The 22,412-nt window shown below is 41.3% G+C and overlaps 1 protein-coding gene across 1 annotated transcript in view; it reads left to right on the top strand.

Annotated features, from left to right (window-relative positions):
• Positions 1-21,634, top strand: part of FBXO38 (F-box protein 38) — a 125,209-nt gene extending 103,575 nt beyond the window's left edge. Inside the window, exons 21-22 of the mRNA XM_073620553.1 lie at positions 10,957-11,070; positions 19,364-21,634. Coding sequence (XP_073476654.1) covers positions 10,957-11,070; positions 19,364-19,542 — 293 coding nt within the window. The 3' untranslated portion in view covers positions 19,543-21,634. The remainder of the gene's footprint in view (positions 1-10,956; positions 11,071-19,363) is intronic.
• Positions 21,635-22,412: the final 778 nt, after the last annotated feature.

The following is a 22,412-nucleotide window of genomic DNA, read 5'->3' on the forward strand; positions in this document are numbered from 1 at the left end:
GTGAAGGTTTGTCCTTGCTGGGGTGTTTGGCACAACTAAAGTACACATTGAGATTTGTGACATCTCTGCTGAAGCTTGTTGGGTGTCCTTTATATCCTAAAGGTACTGCTTTGTTTGGCTACAGATCAGAAAATACAACAGGGAAGGTGGTCTGTACTTTCTGGTTTTGTGCCGCACGCCAGAAACGCACATCATTGAGTATGGTGATGACATTTCTGCTCATAATTGTTATATTGCTGCACATCAGACCTACACAAGATTGGGGTCTGTCTGTGGGGTTTTTGTGTCCTGTATTACTGCCTTATTGGTTGCTTATCAGAAAGGCAGCAGGAAAGATTGATGGCAGGGGTAGTACATATACTGCCTTTGGTAATCGGTACAGCACCACAAGGTGGTGTCGTGCTGATTCAGACAGTGCTATTAACGGCAATAGCTGCCACTTTTAGGCATGCGATTTGACATGTGAGTCGCATGCCAAATCGCTTCAATATGGATGTGCTATCTCTATTCAGAATTGTTAGATTGTTGCATATTAGAGATATACACGATTGAAGTTTGTCTGTGGGTCCTGTATTACTGCCTTATTGGTTGCTTATCAGAAAGGTAGCAGTGAAGATGGATGGTCCTGATTTTGTTGGAAAATACAAATTGAACCTGTGCCATGGGTAGTACACATACTGCCATTGGTAATCGGTGCAGCACCACAAAGTGACGTGCTGATTCAGACAGCGCTATTAACAGCAATGGCTGCCAATTTTAGGCATGCGATTTGACATGTTGAGTCACATGCCAAATCACTTGAATATGGATGTGCTATCTCTATTCAAGATTGTTGTTGCACATCAGACACATACAAAATTGAAGGTTTACTGCCTTATTGGCTGCATATCAGAAAGGACACAACAGTGAAGGTTGTCTTTTTCTGATTTGTTTTTGCTGCTCAGCAGGGAGACACATTGAGGCTAATGACATCTCTGCTCAGTATTGGTATATGCTACACATCAGACATACACAAAGATTGAACATTGTTTGTGTCCTGTATGTCCTATATTTACTGACTTATCGTCCGTATATCAGAAAGGCACAGCAGTAAGTGGTGTTTCTCATTGATCTTCCTTGCTGTTTCTTAGGTATACACAGTAGGGGGTTGTTGGCTGCACTCCTCCAGGGAGCCACAGCATGGGGACCCCTTGTTTGTTCGACCCGAAAACTGCTTTTCCTGCGACCTGTGTAATCTTGAGGTCTGTGGTTCCGTAAGCAGGGACTGCTGGATACGCTGCGACCTGGAGTCGCACAGTCACGAATGATACCCTTTGGAAGCCATAGTATGACTTCTCATGCGTCTTGCAGTCCCAAGTGGCAGGTTGGGTCGCACGGGTGTGGGAACCCTAAGCTTATCTGTCCCTTCTGGTTCAGGTTTTGCAATGCTGCAGGAATACTCATTGTGGAGTTATTGCCTTATTTTGCAGTAGACCAGAAAGATCGCAGCTGTAAAGGCTGTCTGTTTGTTTGTTTTTATGTTGCTGCACAGCAGAAGTACTCAACATTGAAGCTTGTTGGTGCTTTCTGTTTCATATTGCCTTACCTTATGGCACTTCAGAAAAACACAATGCTGTAGGTTGCTTGTGTTCTTTCTCTGTTGGTTCTATGTAACTGCACTACAGAACTGCATAACAGGAAGGATTGTCTTATAACTGTACTTGGTGGTTCGTCATAAATACGCAACATAGAAGTTTGGGTCTTTCTGTCTTCTCTTTATAGCCTTGTTTTGCTGTACATCAGTAAAACGCCACTGTAAAAGGGGGTTCCCGTCCTTTCTGTATTTACCAGTTATGACCTAGCTAGCTGCACTTCAGAAATGCGCAGCATTTAAGGTGTGTTTGTGTCTTAATGCTTACATATTGGCCGCACATCAGAAAACCAGACTGTGAGGTTCAGATTTGGGTCTCTTCCCATATTTGATATTTTGGTTTAGCTAGTCACACTCAGATACACAACATTGATGTCTATGCTTGTGTCCTTTCTGTCTAAATCTATTGTGCTATGTCCACAATCTATGATTTTTTTTTTTATTTGTGATATTAATAATACATGTATCACCTTTTTGTATTTCAGCCTTCTCTTCCGTGAAAGGGCCAGGAGTTCTGGTGCAGATGTCACATGTCAGAAAGCCTCGACCCCTTACATTCAGGGATGCCAGAGCCATTTCCTAGGGTTGAAGCCCAGTAGCGTTATGGGTCACTGGAGGAAGGCGATAATGAATCGCCCTGTTTAATAAGAACTTAGGAAGTTCGGTTCAGAGGAGTTTTATGGCCTGAAGATGAAGTATAAACATGTATACCCGACCAAATAGGTTACAGCTCGGTGCATGGCCTTCATTTTGCCTTTCTAGCAAAACTAGATGTAGCAATATGAGTGTTCTTCTCCTGCTATAGATGTTAATCTCCTGAGTAGGCTCTCAGGCGTAAGTAAAACTATAGATTGGGCATGCCTTAAACCCAGGGATTAAGTTTTTGTTAATCTATTTTCCTTAAGTAGGTTTCCCTTCAGTCTTTGCTGACGTAAAGCTAAAAATGAACAAAAAGGGGTTGTCTGTCAGGGGCCCCCCTTTTTTGGCAGTTTTATTTCCCTGGACAAGGTTGTGTTAAGACAGGCCCCCTTATGGATCAATGTAGTGTCCTTGTCTTACAACACAGGTCTCCGATTAATCTTTTTAGTGGTTCTAAACAGCACCTATAGGCAGAATAGGCCATTGTTGGTAGATGTGTGACAGGCAACATTGATAACCTACAAGTTTAACATGTTTTCTGATTCCATCTTTAAGAGCCCACTCCACCTAGATCCTGCATCCGAAACAGAGAAGGCAGGGACACCGGTGGAGTAGACCGGCAGATCAGCCGCATGATCCAGCTAAGATACCTTCATCAAGCATATGGAGTAAAGGTAAAGCTTACTGCAGAACCGAGGTTCGCCAAGAGTCTTGCAGTGGTCCCACCCTAAGGTAGGCCTGAGGTACTTGATTATCCTCTCAGGTGTGCCGTCCTGGAAGATGACTTGAGAAAAGTACTAGTTACTTACCGGTAACTGTCTTTCTGGGAAATCTTCCAGGACGGCAGGCCTACTTCCCACCCGTTGGAGGAGGGAAAATTTTAGAACACTAGAAGGTGAGTGCCTATGAGGAATGATTTCCCTTGTGAACCAGGTTCAGGAGTTACTTCTCTACAAACTGAGGATCAGGGGGAAGGGTGTGGACTTAAAACAGCTGTTGATTGATTGTGTTTCCTGTGGGGAGGAGCCTCTCATCTCTCAGGTGTGCCGTCCTGGAAGATTTCCCAGAAAGACAGTTACCGGTAAGTAACTAGTACTTTTTTAAATCGGAACAACAACAGAAACTACCCAAATGACCCTGAGAAAAAGTCTACATACCCTGGTGATTTTGGCCTGATAACATGCACACAGGTTGACACAAAGGGGTTTGAATGGCTATTAAAGGTAACCATCCTCACCTGTGATCTGTTTGCTTGTAATTGGTGTGTGTGTTTAAAAGGTCACTCCTGACAGACCCTTGCATCTTTCATGCAGTGCTGCACTGATGTTTCTGTATTCTGAGTCATGGGGAAAGCAAAAGAATTGTCAAAAGATCTGCAGGAAAAGGTAGTTGAACTGTATAAAACAGAAAAGGGATATAAAAAGATATCCAAGGAATTGAGAATGCCAATCTGCAGTGTTCAAACTCTATCAAGAAGTGGAAAATTAGGGGTTCTGTTGAAACCAAACCATTTCAGCCACAACTGCCAGGAAATTTGTTCGGGATGTAAAAAAAAAAAAGCCCACAAATACAGTGCCTTGCAAAAGTATTTACCCCCCTTGGCATTTTTCGTGTTTTGTTGCCTTACAACCTGGAATTAACGTGGATTGTTTGAGGATTTGCGTCATTTAATTTACGGAACATGCCCACAACGTTACAACTTTGAAGATGTGTTTTTTGTGAAGCAAACAACAAATAAGACAATATAACAGGAAAAAGTGAATGTGCATAACTATTCACCCACTAAAGTCAATACTTTGTAGAGCCACCTTTTGCGGCTATCACAGCTCCAAGTCGCTTTGGGATAAGTCTCTGAGCTTGCCACATCTTACCACTGGGATTTCTGCCTATTCCTCCTTGCAAAACTGCTCCAGCTCCTTCAAGTTGGATGGTTTGTGCTTCTGAACAGCAATCTTTGAGTCTGACCATAGATTTTCTATTGGATTGAGGTCTGGGCTTTGACTAGGCCATTCCAACACATTTGCATGTTTCCCCTTAAACCACTCAAGTGTTGCTTTAGCAGTGTGTTTGGGGTCATTGTCCTGCTGGAAGGCGAACCTCCGTCTTAGCCTCAAATCACACACAGAGTGGTACAGGTTTTGCTCAAGACTATCCCTGTATTTAGCACCATCCATCTTTCCCTCAACTCTGACCAGTTTCCCAGTCCCGACTGCTGAAAAACATCCCCACACCATGATGCTTCCACCACCAAGTTTCACTGTGGGGATGGTATTCTTTGGGTGATGTGTTGGGTTTGTGCCAGACATAGCGTTTTCTTTGGCCAAAAAGTTCAATTTTAGTCTCATCAGACCAGAGCACCTTCCTCCATACATTTAGGGAGTCTTCCACATGCCTTTTCGCAAACTCAAAATGTGTCATTTTGTTTTTTACTGAAAATAATGGCTTTCTTCTGGCCACGGCTTATGGTCGTCCTATGTACAGATACTCCAGTCTCTGCTGTGGTACTCTGCAGCTCCTCCAGGGTTACCTTAGGTCTCTGTGCTGCCTCTCTGATTAATGCCCTCCTTGCCTGGTCTGTGAGTTTTGGTGTGCGGCCATCTCTTGGCAGGTTTGCTGTTGTGCCATATTCTTTCCATTTGGTTATGATAGATTTTGCTGGTGCTCCTAGGGATCATCAGAGATTTGGATATTTTTTTTTTTTAAAACCTAACCCTGACTTGTTCTTCTCCACAACATTGTCCTTTACTTGTTTGGAGAGTTCCTTGGTCTTCATGGCAGTGTTTGGTTAGTGGTGCCTCTCTCTTAGGTGTTGCAGCCTCTGGAGCCTTTCAGAAAGGTGTGTATATGTAATGACAGATCATGTGACACTTAGATTGCACACAGGTGGACATCATTTCACTAATTATGTGACTTCTGAAGGTAATTGGTTGCACCAGAGCTTTTTATGGGCTTCATAACAAAGGGGGGTAAATACATATGCACATGCCAATTATCAGTTTTTTTTTATTTCTGAAAAATAGTTTTATGTATATATTTTTCTAATTTTACTTCACCAACTTAGACTATTGTGTTCTAATCCATCACATATAATGCAGATTAAAAAACATTGAACTAAAGGCTGTAATGGAACAAAATAGGTAAAAAGCCACGGGGGTGAATACTTTTGCAAGGCACTGTAACTTCAGGTGAAATACAGGACTCTCTGAAAACTTGTGGTGTGGCTGTTTCAAGATGCACAACAAGGAGGCACTTGAAGAAAGATTTGCTGTAAGGTCGAGTTGCCAGAAGAAAGCCATTACTACGCAAATCCCACAAAGTATCCCACTACGCCAAATACACCAAACAGCACAGAGACAAGCCTCAAATTTTTCTGGCACAAAGTCATTTGGAGTGATGAGACCAAAGATGAGCTTTCTCTTTCGTTCATTGACAGACACAGTGCTCCATTTTTCAGAACCATTGGGTTATATTGCCCCATACAGGAGTAGGACACTAGGCATAAAGACTTGACTATGCCTTTGGGCAGTCCTAGGTGATATACACCCCCCTCTCTGCTATAGGCTTTCAGTTTTTTTTTCTGCCTAATAGGAGTAAGGACCTAGTTCCCTGCTGGGATCTCTGGTCCTAGCAATTTTTTGTTTTTTAAGCTACTTTTTTTTTTTTTCTCTTGGATTTTTTTCTGTGAGATCTACAATGCGTTGCCGGACTGGGCAATGAGCTGGACACTAAGATCCAGTGGTCTCCCCAGTTTGGCCAGCGAATGCGTGCAGACCACAGCTATTCGCTAGGTCAGCCGCGACACAGCCCCCACTGGACGGGGGCTGGCCCTCCAGTGGTTCTACACATCCTTCTCTTCCCCGGGTGTGGCCCAGGCCTCTGGCTTAGGTGCTTCGGACACTCTGTCCACCCCCCCTCCAGGGTTGTCACTATGGGGGCTACACCTTGGCACCTGATGGTTGGGTGGGTGACCAGGCATCCGCAGATCCGTGCCCCCTGCGGCAGGCCAACACTAATTTAGGCCACGACTTTTACGACCTACTGATTCCCTCCACTTACGCTTAGTTGGTGGACCAGTTGGTCGGGGGGTGCAAGTTTTATGCGATGCGTCTTGGACGCAGTTCCTTTCTTTGCTAAGCTCTCCGTTTCTGCAGTGGTGCTTAGACACGTATTGGGGCTTAAGTGTTGGTCTGCAATGGGGGGGAAAGGGCCTGGTAGCGGATGCGGTCCTTCTTCTCGGCACGCAACCGACCTGGTTTGGCGAGCTGAGAGCGGGGCTTCCTAGACCCATGGACAAGGCCCCTTCAGCATAAAGACGTGCCCTCACCTATGTTAGTGTTCTGGCCTTAAACCCCGAAAAGTGTTTTTTCCTCCCAGTTGGCATCTGTCATCGGACTGTTGGCAGTTCTCCTTGGGGCTGTGCAAGCCTTGTTGCTTCAGGGTGTGCTTGTCCTGGTTCCAGTGGGTACAAAAGGTCCAGAATGGAGTCCATCCGAACGATGGTGACATCCCTTCATCATGCAGAATTTAGTGCTTCTGTCGACATCAGATGCTGATTACGCACTCCAATATGTGCCCAACACCAACACTTCCTCCATTTTACTATGGGTAAAGAGCATTTTCAGCTCATGGTGTTGACTTTTGGTCTCTCCTCCACCCCTCGCGTACTAGCAAAGGTGTTGGCCCCATTTCTGGCGTGGTTACGTCAGCGGGGGATTGCGGTCCTGACGATCTTCTACTGCGAGCAGAGTCCTCGGCTACCCTGAGGGGCGACGTAGCTCGCTATTCAGACCTCCGTTTTCAGTTGGCTTCTATATTACCTGAAGTCTACTCTGGCTCTTTCCAGAAAATTGTATTATCTGGGCCTGACTCTGGTTTCATCTCTGGCCAAAGTGTTTCTTCCTCCGGACAAGCTCCAGAATTTTTCATGCTGCATTTCAACTACTGTTTTCTCGCAGGTGGGCCTCCCTGCGGTCCTGCATGTGGGTGTTAGGCCTGATGGTATCTACAAAGATGAAGTGGTTCTTCGCCCTTGTCCGTGGTTCCCTCCTCTGATTCCTTTTGACTAAGGACTTTTGTAGTGCCTTCCCTGTGTCCCAGGTCAAAATGTCCTAAGGGATTTACCTTGCATGCCCAGGATGTGTTCGGGTGTATTTGGCAGTTACAGGGACTTTTCGTAGATCCGACTCACTGTTTGTGATCAGACGGGTCAAAAAATAGGCTGTCTGCTTCTTCTGTGATCTTACTGGATGGATCAGACAGATGATGATTCTGGTCTATTCTATCAGGGGTTGGGTTCCTCCTTTCCCTGTTACGGTGCATTCTACTTGGCTGCTTGTTGCTTCTTGGTTCTTTCATCATCAGGTGTCAGCTGCGCTGGTTTGCTAGGCAGCCACTTGGTCGTCGGTGTACACTTTCACAAAATTCTACAACGTGGATGTGCCGGCATCTAAGTATGCTCCTTTTGGCCGCAAGGTGTTGGAGGCTGCTGTTTAGAGGGTCTGTTCCCTCTTGAAGGGGTATTGTTCAGGTTGAGCTCCAGTTTGTTTCTGTGTTGAGCTCCTGTTACCTGGTTGGCTCTTGTGTTTAGCCTTGGGATTTTTTTGTTGTCCCACCCCTCAGCACGTCGTCCGCCCTACTAGTTTTGTCAAAGATTGACGTCATCCTGGGGCACGGACAACTTACTGCGTCATTGCCTTTTTATACATAAAATCCAAAACCAAGCCTTGTTCTGATACCCGAGAACTCAGGGCATCAAGCCTCACTTTAACATCGATAGACTTCGTTGGATATCGAGCCTCCTTTTGAGATTAAGCTGGACACCAATGGTATTTCTTACACCACAATGATTCCCTATCATTAGATTTCTAAAGGGCAAAAATTAAACATTTGAGAGCAAAAATTTCCACAGTTGTCTAGCAACTATATCACTTCCAAAGCCAAATGTTAAAGAATCTTCTTGCATAATTAGACCCAGAGGTTGATCATATTAAGCAGACCAATACTTCATTGTTAGACGCAAATATCTAGGGTAGAGGGTAAGACGGAACCATTTCTACCTTTTTTTTTTTTTTTTTTTTTTTTTTTTTTTTTATTACAAGTTACTCGACACAACATTCAGAAGCATTGGTAAATTTTGTGTAATGATAAAGTTCTTTAGATCCTTTTTACCTTAGACCTCAAGTAGTTTTTAGAGGGGGTCCCTTCGTGTAAAGATAAAATTGCTCCTTGTGTTTTGAATCCACCATCAAAACCCATCCCCTTTTTCCAGAATCTTTTTGGATTCTACCAGTGTAGAAAATGTCAAGTGTGTGCCATCAGTGGCTGTCGACATAGGAATCTCAGGGAGTATGTAGCTACTAGCTCTTCACGTACTTTTAAGATAAAACCTTTCATTACCTGTTCCACAACTGAGGTGGTTTATTGGTTACAATGCCCTGTGGACTCCAGTATGTGAGCAGGACTAAGCGGGCCCTACAGGTGAGATTAAACAAGCGCATTAACAACATCGGGAAGGGCTTTCCGAAATATTCAGTTTCTAAACATTACATGTTGGTACATACAGTAAGGTCTTAATAACACCATATTTATGGGCATTGACAGATGCGGTCCACCATGGAGGGGTGGCTCATTAGTAAGGGGGATCTCACAACTTGAGATGAAATGGATTTTCAAGGTTGGATGTGTTTTCTCTTTGGGCCTTCATGTGGATGCAGATGTCAATGCCTTTGTAGACCATTCATAGTCATTAGATATTTGGGGTTACCTTTAGAGTAATACCACCTGTAGATGAAGTGTTACATATTGACCAAATTTGTCTCATTATGCAAACATAATAGAAATATTTCTGACCAGTTTTTGGGACGTATATTGTATGTATTATAATGTGCACTTTTGAGGTATTATCTGGACCCCAGCAGGGTGTTCATCCCACTTTAATAGCGATTATACTGAATCAAAATTTAGTATATTTCCATCTGCAGATGCGTATAAGTTTGTGGAACATAAAAAAAAACTTTTTTTAGTTTATTATTGCATGATGTTTATGGTTTGGATTAAGGTGTTTTTATCTTTTTTTTTAATTAGTTTTTTGTTTACTTTTGAACGATTCTCTTTTTTAATAACCATATCCCTCAGGATGATGCTGATGTACAACTTTGTGAATATGCAGTGCTTCCTGTAGAGGGCAGTAGTGGAGTGTCCTTTGGTGGACATTCTGCTCACTTCTGGGTCTAATTATGTAAGATTTTTCCCTACTATGTTCTCGGGTATCAGAATGAGGCTTGGTTTTGGAATTTATGTATAAAAGGCGATGACGCAGTACGTCGCCCGTGCCCCAGGATGACGTCAATCTTTGACGAAACTAGTAGGGCAGATGACATGCTGACGTCATCACGACTTACAAGTCCCAGAACTGCGGGCTCTCATTTTTTACCGCACTGTGTTTTTGTTATTCTTCCATGTATGGGAATTAACTTTTAAACCAATAAATCATTGGATTCATACGATGTGGAGCTCTTTTTATTTTCTTTGAGTGGAACATCGGGGGAGAGACATCTCCTGCAGGATCACAGATCTTTGGCCAGATCACAATCTAAAGGCCCTGGTGGGGTAATCGGCCACAAGCGCTACTTTTACAAAAAAAAGGTCACTGCCCCACCAATAACTGGTCTTCACAGCAAGAAGCACTGGAAGGGCAAACGCATGTAAAATAAAACCAAAGAATTTCCAAGCTCAACTGACCAACCGAATAAACCTGTCTAACAGTATGCATTAAAAACAGGGGTTTTGTTGCACACATTTGCAAATGCATGCATAAGCTGCAGGCCACGGCAAGGCACCCTGTATCCTGCAGACCCTAACTCTAACTTTGAAGAGTCTCCACAGTGGGAGCACATGTATTCTAATGGATAGATGAAGGGCAGATGACTGGAGGGAGCCCAACCCCATTAGAATACATGTGCTCCCACTGTGGAGACTCTTCAAAGTTAGAGTTAGGGTCTGCAGGATACAGGGTGCCTTGCTGTGGCCTGCAGCCTATGCATGTATTTGCAAATGTGTGCAACTTAACCCCTGTTTTTAACGCATATTGTTAGACAGGTTATTTCGGTCGGTCGCAGGCTGGTTGGTAAATTGAGCTTGGAAATTCTTTGGTTTTATTTTACCACAAGCGCTACTTGCCCTTCTGAAGGTCCAGTGTATCTGGTAAGCAGGAATTCCTTATTTTGGGTGGTGGTCTCATATGGTGCATTGCACAGGGGATTGAAGGGGACTACATTGTGTCTGAGAGTCTACATATGGACTAAAAGCTCAAGTTTTTGACACTCTTGCTTATATATCACCCTGTTCTTTACATCACTCTTCATCCAATAAGGACTGTTTAGCACCAGATGTTTTATGTTGTACACGCTTTTATATTTCTCTTCTGTAATAAGGACTGTTTACTATTAGATATTTTATGCTGTACACGTTTAGGGTGACTGTTTATCAGTAGATATTTATGTTCTGCATATTGAGCATGACTCTGTTCCAGCTTATGTTGTTTTTTTGTGATATCACACATTTAAATACATATCCACCTCAAAGGAAACCTGTCATGGAAAAAAAACATAAGGTTGCCATTTAACTTTAGTTGATTTATATGGCTGTACCCCCTGAATGCTAGCTGACATTTCCATTTTTCTTTTTAGGCATTGTAGATGGCGCTCCATACTCCATGATCACAGATTTTCCATGGCTGCGATCGCTCAGAACTGCTGAACCCAACAGCTATGCTAGATATGACTTTGAGGATGATGAAAAAAGTAAGCTAGTAAAAAGAATTGTGCTTAGACTAGCCATTGTAAAAGGTGCCCGCACACAAGTCACTCCTAGACCTAACCAGCAGCCAGTCCATATTTGTTCAGTTATTGAAGCGATGAATGGGAAAACGGAACTTCTAAAAGACAAGCAATTGAAGATTTAAACATGCATATGTAATCTAATATATTAAAGCCTAAGTAGGCTGATCTTGCATTTCTACAAGCTGAAATGTTTATATAAGGCTATTTATGCACCCCCATCCCTATCCCCACATGACTGTACGTAAGCCTGGCCAATCGGGCACCAAGAACTGAATGTTTGGTAGGTGTGGGTGAAGGGCTGCATTTGTGCCATAACTAGAAGTATCCACTATTTCTTGGGCCTCATTCACACGATAGTACTTAAGTGTACACCCATGTAAGAGACTCGTTTTTACCTCCATGGGATGCACAGGTGTTTCATGTATCCCCTTGCAGGCAAGTCTACTTATGTCAACTGGGACACTGTGGCTGCACAGACGCTGTCCCCAATTTGATATCCATGTGGGTGCGGGTGTGTGTTCTCGGATGTTCTCAGATGCAGATCGTTTGCGTTTAGGGACATAGTTTAGTCTACACACCCCTGTTAAAGTTTCTGTGATGTAAAAAAAAATGAGACCAAGATGAATCATTTCAGAACATTTTCCACCTTTTAATGTGACCTATAAACTATACAACTAATGCTTTTGATTTTATTACAGCACTCAGTTTTTTTGAGAGTGAATCTATCAGCATGGCACATCTTGATTTGGCAATATTTGCCAACTCTTCTTTGCAAAAACACTTCAAATCTGTCAGATTGTGAGGGCATCTCCTGTGCACAGCCCTCTTCAGAACACCCCAAAGATTTTCAATTGGATTCAGGTCTGGGCTCTGGCTGGGCCATTCCAAAAATGTTATTTTCTTCTGGTGAAGCCATTCCTTTGTTGATTTGGATGTATGCTTTGGGTCGTTGTCATGCTAAAAGATGAAGTTCCTCTTCATGTTCAGCTTTCTAGCAGAAGCCTGAAGGTTTTGTGCCAATATTGACTGGTATTTGGTACTGTTTATAATTCCCCTATACCTTCACTAGGGCCCCTGTTCCAGCTGAAGAAAAGCAGCCACCATGCTTCACTGTGGGTAGCCATCATTTTAAAGTGCTCTGATTAACCCCAAATTTTAGCTGTTCTAGTAGGTCTTTCCTGACTTTTTTTAGTCGCATCCTACAGCAAAATTTGTAGAGCTATTGCTGAGGCAGTAGGTGGAAGTTTGCTCTGGTCCATATGGAGTATGCAGGTGCTAGAGCTGAATCTACTAGGCTGTTTAGATCTGTGAATCCCCATGGTAGCACCATCTCTAACATTGCTGTCACAGAGCTGGTTTAAATTGCACACAGCCCTAATAGAGTTGAGTTGAAGAATGTAATTGATGATGAATAACCCTGCTTTGTGGTTGAATTGATTATATTTTAATTTGTAAAGCAGTTTTAAATGAAATCTGTCATGTGGGAAAATAGTTGCCATAAGGGACACTGGCGCTCTCTAAATTCAGAAGTGCATATTAGAGCAGGCTAGTGTTATCCCCTGCTGAAGAGGTTAAAGGCCTACAATCAGAAAATCGTACAAATATACCGCTTTCGAAACTATTGTGCGATTAATCTGATCATTCGTACACCGTTTTCGTCTGAAAATTTTCCAAGGGGCCAGCGCGAAAATTTTTCTTGTACGATACCATTAAATCGATACGATTTTTGTTTAATCTGTACAGTTTTCGTCTGAAAATACAATACGAATACACTACAACACATGACATTGCTTCAAAAAATGTTATTCTGTCAAGAATTTTCGTATTTTAGTAACTTCCTTTTTGGATCTGGAGATTTACCACGCAAGAAAAAAAACGATAATTTCTCCAATAATCTCATTGTGTACTAGGCCTTGTAACTAGTACACAGCTTTGCAGTTAGAGTGTGAAAGGTAGAAAATGAGACCTGTATTAATATTTAAATTGCAGTTCAAGAGAACAAGTCATGCCAATACAACAGTTGAAAAATGGAAAGCAAAATTCTAAATGTCATCAAATTGATAAAAATATTTTTGGGCAATATTTTAATGATGGATAACTAAAAATAAAAATCCCCAGTGGTTATAGAAAGCGGTCTCTACATTCGTACCAGGGATCAGTGATTCCATTGTTTAAGGAAAAAGGGCATTGAATATAAATGTGTGTGTGTGTGTGTGTGTGTGTGTATATATGTGTGTATATGTATGTATATATGTATATATATGTATGTGTGTGTATCTATCTATCTCTATAGATATATATTATCACACAGTGGGGATCGAAAGTAAAAATGTGTATTAATGTGCATAACGAAGCCAAGGACAGGTGGAAAAATCTCCAAATGGCATCAAATTACAGATTAGACATTCTTATAATATGTCAAAAAAAGTTAATTTTATTTCCATCATTTACACTTTCAAAATTACAGAAAACAAAAAAATGGCGTCTGCAAAAGTTTGGGCACCCTGCAGAGTTAATATCTTGTACTGCCCCCTTTGGCAAGTATCACAGCTTGTAAACACTTTTTGTAGCCAGCCAAGAGTCTTTCAATTCTTGTTTGAGGTATCTTTGCCCAGTCTTCCAGTTCTTTGAGATTTCTGGGCTGTCTGTCACGCACTGCTCTTTTAAGGTCTATCCATAGATTTTTAATAATGTTGAGGTCAGGAGATTGTGAAGGCCATGGCAAAACCTTCAGTTTACGCCTCTTGATGTAATCCCCCATGGATTTTGAGGTGTGTTTAGGATCATTATCCATTTGTAGAAGCCATCCTCTCTTTAACTTCAGCTTTTTCACAGATGGCATCCAGTTACCATCCAAAATTTGCTGAAATTTTATTGAATCCATTTTTCCTTCTACTCATGAAATGTTCCCTGTGCCACTGGCTGCAATACAACACCAAAGCATGATTGATCCATCCCCATGCTTAACAGTTAGACAGAGGTTCTTTTCATTAAATTCTGTGCCCTTTCTTCTCCAAACGTACCTTTGCTCATTCCGGCCAAAAAGTTCTATTTAAACCTCATTGGTCCACAGAACATGTTTCCAAAATGCCTCAGGCTTGTCTATATGTTCATTTGCAAAGTTCAAACGCTGATTTTTGTGGTGAGGACGTAGAAGAGGTTTTCTTCTGATGACTCTTCCATGAAGACCATATTTGTACAAGTATCTCTTTATAGTGGAATAGTGTACCACACCTCCAGTGTCTGCCAGATCTTTCTGGAGGGATCGTGCAGTCAAACGTGGGTTTTGAATTGCTTTTCTCACAATCCTGCGAGCTGTTCTGTTTGATATTTTTCTTGGTCTTCCAGATCTTGCTTTAACTTCCACTGTTCCTGATGACTGCCATTTCTTAATTACATTCCGAACAGAGGATATTGACATCTGAAAACGCTTTGCTATCTTCTTATAGCCTTCTCCAGCTTTGTGAGCGTCAACTATTTTCAGTTTTCTAGACAACTGCTTAGAAGAACCCATGGTGCTGATTGTTGGGGCAAGGTCAGATGAGTCTGGCCATTTAAAACCTTTGAGATTGACATCACCTGGTCTTCCCAGACGATGATTGAGAACAATCCATGACACTGGCAGGTCTCAGCTTTGCAAAGGGGGCAGTGCATGCTATAAATTCTGCAGGGTGCCCAAACTTTTGCAGACACCATTTTTTTTGTTTTCTGTAATTTTGAAAGTGTAAATGATGGAAATAAAATCTAACTTTTTTTGACATCATATAAGAATGTCTAATCTGTAATTTGATGCCATTTGGAGATTTTTCTATCTTTCCTTGGCTTCGTTATGCACATTAATACACATTTTTACCTGGGGTGCCCACACTTTCGATCCCCACTGTATAGATATATATCTCTAGATATATATATACAGTATCTCTGTGTGTGTGTATGTGTGTGTGTGTGTGTGTGTGTGTGTGTGTGTATATATATATATATATATATATATATATATGTATGTATGTACCATAAGTAGAATCAAATCTAATCCATTTCTGATGAGTATAGAATGGGACCACTGTAAATTTCCATTGGCAGGTGATAGCCCATTAAGCAGCTACACAGGCTGCATGTATCAGACTTTCCGAAGTGCGAGAGGCCTTATGCATGGGAGAAAAAAGTAGACAGTTTAAGTGAGCTACCAACTAACTGATGCTAACTCATCAACTCTCTGCCATAGAGGCACTACCTTTTCGCAAGACCAGATAATATGTAAAATTACCTGGTATTTGACAACCTCGGAAGCAGTTGGTGGAAGACCACAGGATAGACTATATGAAGCTTGGTAGGGGTCAAATACCATCTAGTGAATAGTTTCATGGCTGTTTCTCTAATTGCAAGAGACTTGGGGGTTGGTTTACTAAAGGCAAGTGCACTTGAAAGTGCAGTCACTGTAGCTCTGAGGGGGACATGCAAGAAAAATAAAAAAACAGCATTTTAGCTTGCACATTATTGGATCATAAAATCAGCAGAGCTTCCCCTAATTCCAGATCTTCCCCCTTAGATCTACAGTGACTGCACTTTCAAGTGCACTTCTAGTGCAGAGTGGATTTGCCTTTAGTAAATCAACCTCTTCGTACACTTTCTACGTTTATCAATGGAAGTGTTCCATTTCTCAGGGGTGAGTTGTAAATCACCTTCGTCTTCCCACTTTAACATATACGGTAATTTAGGATTAGGTTCATAATTAGTCAGAAAGTTTTTATATAGGTCTGATATAATACCCTTACCTCTCTGGTTTTTATGACCTATGGTGTGAAAGGGGGAATAGTGAGTATTAAAAAAAAAAAAAATAATAATTTGGAGGTAGCAAAACTGCTCAAGACATAGAACATGCCTGTCCTGGGTGAGTTGGGTAAAAGTGACAAATTAAGAGTCTTGTTGAAAGTGAGACCAGAAAGTAAATTTGTTAGACAACAATTTAATTGGTGGATATCAGGAAAACTGATGGGGAATTTAGGGTAGCCTAAGGCTACTTTCACACTGAGGCACTTTACAGGCGCTACGGCGCTAAAAATAGTGCCTGTAAGGAGCCTCTCCTGTCTCTCCAGTGTGAAAGTCCGAGTGCTTTCACACTGGGGCGGTGAGCTTGCAGGACGGTAAAAAAAAGTCCTGCAAGCAGCATCTTTGCAGCGCTGTAGGTGCAGTGTATACACCGCTCCTAAAGCGCCCCTGCCTATTGAAATCAATGGGGTAGCGCCGACAAACCCTTGTTCGGCCGCTAGCGAGGGTTAAACCCGCCCCGCTAGCAATTGAATAGCGCCGCTAAAACAACGGTGCTAAAAAATAGTGCTGCTTTACCGCCGACGCCCGCCCCCTCAGTGTGAAAGTAGCTTTTAAAGTGAAGCTTGAGGGGGTGTAGACGAGATCAGTCCATATTTTGATTTTTGTATTGAGCCCAGAGCTTAAAGGACTCGACAACTATTGTATTGAGAGGGGCTAAATCAGTATAGGATATCGATTTAGACCAGCGTAAACAAGTTAGGTGATGAGGGTTTATTGAATCATATTCAGATCTGATGCTCTGGAGTCAGTGAGGCTCCATTGGGCTAATTGAGTAAAGCTGATAGCCAGATAGTATGACCAAAAGTAAGGGAGGCCAAGACCGCCTGTACGGTTAGATCTGTATAAGACTTTATGGGAAAAACGAGGGCAATTCTCTGACCAAATAAACTGATTACTTGAAAGGAATCAAGAGATGTCTTGGTGGGGTTGATGGGAAGGGCTCGGAATAAATATAGGAGTTTAGGAAGAATATTCATTTTGATAGCTGTAATTTTACCCCTGAATGAAATGGAATACGTGTTCCAAACCTTGAGCATGGCCTGGAGTTTAGTGATTAAAGGATGGTAATTCTTGTCATATAGCGATTTGAAGAGATGGGGCAAGCCTAATACCTAGGTAAGACATAGTTTAAGTGCCAGATAAATGGAAAAGATTGTCTGAGAGAATATTGTGCTTTGAGGGCGGTTGATCGGCATAGCCATAGATTTAGAAACATTTACAGATAAACCTGACAGAGTGCCAAAATTCTGTGAGACTTTGAGAAGGTTAGGTAAAATTACCAACGGTTGTGTTTAAAAATTAACAAAATATCATTTGCATACATATTCAATTTAAATGTTCAGTGTGATCTGGAATACCCAGAAATATCCGGGTGCATGGAAATGGCAATAGCGAGAGGAACTATGGCAAGGGCAAACAAAACGTGTGAGAGAGGGCAACCCTGTCTCATCCCCCTGCCCACTTCAAAAAATTCTGAGTTACACCCAGGTAGTCTAATACGAGTTTAAGGGGAATTATAAAGTGCTTGATAACCATGAAAAAATTCCTCTTTAAAGCCATAATGTTGTAAAACTATCAATAAATATTGCCAGGTGAGACTGTCGAATGCTTTGTGCATATCAAGACTCACAAGAAGTGCAGAGTGAGCGTGTAATTGGGCATCTTGTATGATGATCATAGCTAAATGTATATTATATATTATCGGTTATTTATCTGTTTAGAAATAAAGCTTGATTGGTGTGGAAATATTAATGTAGACAAAATAGAGGAAATTGGCAAGCATTCTACTGAGAAATTTCAAGTCATTATTAATAACAAATAGGATGGATATTTTGTGGGAGAGCGTGATCTTTATTTGGTTTAGGTATGAGTGAATATATATATAAATATATATATATATATATATATATATATATATATATATATATATATATATATATATTAAGAGCATTTAATCGGGGGAAGGGTTCCCTTGCATGATATGATTAAAAAAGAGTGTCTAGGTTTGGGGCCAGGGAAGGGGCAAATCGTTTATAATAAGTGCAGAAGTGCTTTTAAGGGATTTGATTATAGATTAGATTTAATCAAAGGAGCATTCAGTATTTCCTGTTGAGATGCCATTAATGTTAGTAGTGGAATATTAGCATCTCATGATAATGAGAAGGGAGGAATGGTTTATTACAGAGAGGCAAGACACGTAGTGTAAAATTCTTTAAAGATTTTCAGTGTATCCTTAGAGTAGTCCATTGTCCCGAGAGTGTGCGTAATATGTATATATGGGGTGCTTTTGTTTTCTGGCGAACATGGTAGAGTAAGAATCTTGCCGTAGACCAGCGTAACGCTTTTTCAGCCTTATGAGACAGTAAAGTGTCCAGTTCTAATCGTTTTTGAGATATTGGTTTAGAAAGGGCCTGTGAATTTGTGTTGGAGTGGGTTTTGTATAGATTGTCTAAGAACCTAACACCAGTCCTCCTCGTGAGTTGAGGCAAGTGCAATAAGCCGGCCTCTAATAATGGCTTTATGAGCGGTCAGTAGTCTGTGGGGAGGTATCGGCAGAGGTATTAAGGGCAAAATATTCCTCTATTGCTGTGCTAATTTCCAAAAGTAGGGAGTGGAGGAATGTCCTATCATATTTGTGGTGAATTTTACAATCTAGTGATCAGACCATGGGCATGCGTGGATAATAGCTGTTACAGAATTTGACAGTATGACTGGGATACAAAAGGTATAGTCCAGTCTGGCATATGTATCATCATGGGGGTGGGAATAAAATGTAAACTCTTTGATGCCTATGTTGTGAGCGTGCCATGTGTTTAAAAATTTTAAACGGTTTTGGAAAAAGATTTAGGGTGCAGGCTAATGTGACTTCTGTCTAAAGCCGAACACAATGTTCGCCACGCATACATTCAAGAAAACTGGCTGTTCAGTGATGCTGGGTACTGTAATGACCATAGGCTGGAAACCATGGATAATCATTAACAAGGGACACGCATGTCCCAGACTCAGTTTGGCTCGTATGGAGCGAAAATAAGAGGGTATGAGCCAATAGGGGCCAAAGTAGGAGCTCCAAAAAATATTAAAAGGAACGGAAATAGAGCTCTCCAAGAAAAATCAGAAAATGTATGGGCTGAGTGGGGAGATGGCATAGTGGCAAAGAGGGTACAGCCTATAACATTTACAAATTGATTGGTCTGCGCTATAAAGCAGAGGGGCTAAAGAAAAAAAGGGGAGGGGGGTACGGAGTAGCTCTCATGTAGCCTTGCGTGAAATCCCTCCTGAGGTTTTCTAAACATACTGTATGTGATTTTGTGATGGATTCTTGTCGCAGACCTTCGTGCATTCCTTTTAAGAAGTAGAGTGAGATTAACGCTTCCATTGGCTGTTCTAGTAATTTAATAAACTTTGCATTTTTTTTTCTTTATCCCAGCTACCATATATGCTCCCCGAAGAAAAGGACAACTTTCAGCTGACATCTGCATGGAAACAATTGGTGAGGAGATTTCAGAACTGCGGCAGATGAAGAAAGGAGTATTCCAGAGAGTTGTTGCCATATTTATACATTACTGTGATGTTAATGGTGAACCTGTAGAAGATGACTATATATAGAGGTAAAATAGTCAGTCTTGTGATTCTGCTGGAGGCACAGAGAGACCAAGAAGAGATCCACGAAAATGAACAACATTTCCATTGGACCACTTGGCTGAAAGCAATCCGTGCAGCTTACGTTCAGGTGGCTATTTCGTTGAAGGCCAGAAAGTCTATGAAAGCAGCGATTATGCCCTTTATTTTATTAGTACACGTCTTCCCAGAAGCTCTGACACTGTGTTGGTGACAGTGATGCACTTGCATCTGAACAAGTCTTCACTAATTCCTATTATATTTTTGTGGCTGCATAGGTTTCCTAAAAATCTGGCTACTTAAAGAAGAACCTCAGGTGAACACAATATTTAGTATATAAACCATTGGAAGAGCTGTGTACCTAATGTCTGCATTTTATTTTTGGATGCAAGAGGCAACAATCCACAGTAGATGGAGTCTGTTAAAACCCAAGTGTCACAAGTACTTCTGAGCATGTTTGGGGGTCCTCATTCTATGCCATTATCCTGCTCACTGAGCAGTCCGAGGCAAAGCAGACATACTTAAAACCAGTGCTCCTGGTTAATAGGTGAAGGAAATCTCATCAAGCTAGATACCTTTCTGAAGGAGGATGCCATTGTCTGACTCACAAGCTGGATGCTAATCCCAGGATAGTGAAGCAGCAGTTAACATCACTGTTAGTAAGGAGGGGAACTTGTAAGTCAGGCACAGGTAGCTTCCAACAGATCGGTATTTAGGTTAATGAGCAATTCGAAACAAACCTAAATGGAACTAGGACAACAACTTGATTTTCTGTGTACTAAGCACTGTGTATTGATTAAGTTAGCATTGAGCTTATGACAGGTTCACTTTAATGTTCAGGAAAGAGCCTTGTGAGACTCTCAACTGAAGAAAAGAACTACTAAGCAGACATAGTTGTAATTAGTTTTGGCCTGACTGGCATTCTTCTTTCAGTCTCCAGGTATTCTGATATACCAGGAAGAACCGTGTAATGAATAAACAAGCTGCAGGAGATATCTGGGCTTTGTCAGTACCTTCTGGTAACCAATACTTAATAGAAATTAAGCATTTGTTCTTAGAGTTTAAATATCACAAGGCAATGTCTTAAGTGTCTTTAATAAGTAGTAGTATGGAGATGCTGCATTTCAAACGGGAGGAAAGGAAACGAGTGCAAAACTGAAGTCGCTGCCCATGGTGCAATTCTTGTTCCTTAAAGTGAAACCATGTTGGGTTGCCCTTGGCAAAGTCTTACATTTTGTGCTGATTTTTTCCGTTTTAATTAGCCTTTTTTACTGCGGTTGTAGTGATTTAGCTGAAAGATTAAAGCGAGGCATATGCTGGGGATGGATAACTGGTACCAGAATCTACTGCCCACCAAGTGAATTTATGTAAACATTGAGCACCTGATGTCACCAATATTAGAAGCAACTGATTTGCAAGAGAACATGCTAAATATGCAGCACTGACTGTGTTCCATGGGTTGCACACATTTCTTTGTTCAAAACAAAGTAGATTTTATGTTTTTTATTTTTTTTCCTTTAATGCAAACTCCACATTTAAATTACTGTCCGGTTTGGTTGTATGCCAAATGGTTGAATTGCCCACTAAATTTAAGTTCTTCTGACGCTTAAAGAATCAAATAGGATGATTTTCCTGCAGCAGTTCTTTCCTCCCACAAAATGGATTATACAATCTGTTCTACACTAAGAAGAATCTAATATGACATAGTGACACCATTATCTGGCTTTGTAATAGCTGCTGGCTCTCATTTGAAATAAGGCATTTTGGTGAGCTGTGTAGCCATCATCCCAGAGAGAACAGAGAGCCTATGGATCTGTCAGCCACCAACCACCTGAAGCTGAAGTGGCACTTTTGAGTGGAGTTGGCCTTGAAACATGACTTTTGCACTGAATTGAAGGCAAATCAGGATATAAATGAGCAGTTCTTAGAGCTGAAAAAAAGTTTGTATATTTCCTGTATTTTTGTTTCCTAATTACAGATAAGTTTGTAAACTTTTTCCATAAGCTTTGTGTCGATTTTTAAATCCATATCCTACACCTTCCAAATAACGGCATCAAGTAAAAGCTCATTGGACTGGTCACCTTGTTAGTTTGTGTTTTTCATTTGGAGTCTTCTGAGGCAAACAGAACTAGTATCCTTTTGATTTGGTCATTTTCACAAGTAGCTGCAGACTTCCAAAACATTTCTGGTGATGCAACCCTTTCATCATAGTATTTATTTCATATTTACGGTTTTGTAATGTGTCTTTGTAAAAGAATATAGAATACAATTCTTCTAATGACCAGGTAGCATAGATGCAATAAGAGCTCACCCCCCTTCCCAGTCTGCTGTGTATTGCTGATTTGGGCCTATAACTACAGATATTTTCACTGTGTAAACCCCCAAGCCCATTAAAGGGAATCCAGAGGCTGTTGTTGCAGACATAATCTTCTGAAAAAGCTGGTTACCTGGCTAATCCCATGGATTTACTACTTTCTTAGGCACTGACCTAAAACAATCTGGTACATTTGAAAGCTGTAGAAGCCAAAACTCAGATTTGCATGCTTGTTCTAGGTCAGTGCCTCCAGAAAATTATTCAACTTCAGTCTGACTTTCTGATCTGTATGCCTATTCCAGGTTAGTGACCAAAAGTATTGAGTCCAGAACTGTTCAAATACCCAGGATTTAAAGAAAGTGATTTAGTAGTGGAGGTTTTAGTATTTCTTTGTAAAGGTTTCCTATAAAGTTTTGTTCAGATGGCTTTTAGCTTGTATAAGAGCAGTGTATACAACAAGCTTTGGTAAAGCAAAGCAAGATACAAGCAGCTTTGTTGAAGCCTTTAAAGAACTCTTCAGTATTAGCTTGGAAACAGTAAACAC

The sequence above is a fragment of the Aquarana catesbeiana genome, linkage group LG03 (genome assembly GCF_042186555.1).
Source record: "Aquarana catesbeiana isolate 2022-GZ linkage group LG03, ASM4218655v1, whole genome shotgun sequence".
Lineage (NCBI taxonomy): Eukaryota > Metazoa > Chordata > Amphibia > Anura > Ranidae > Aquarana > Aquarana catesbeiana.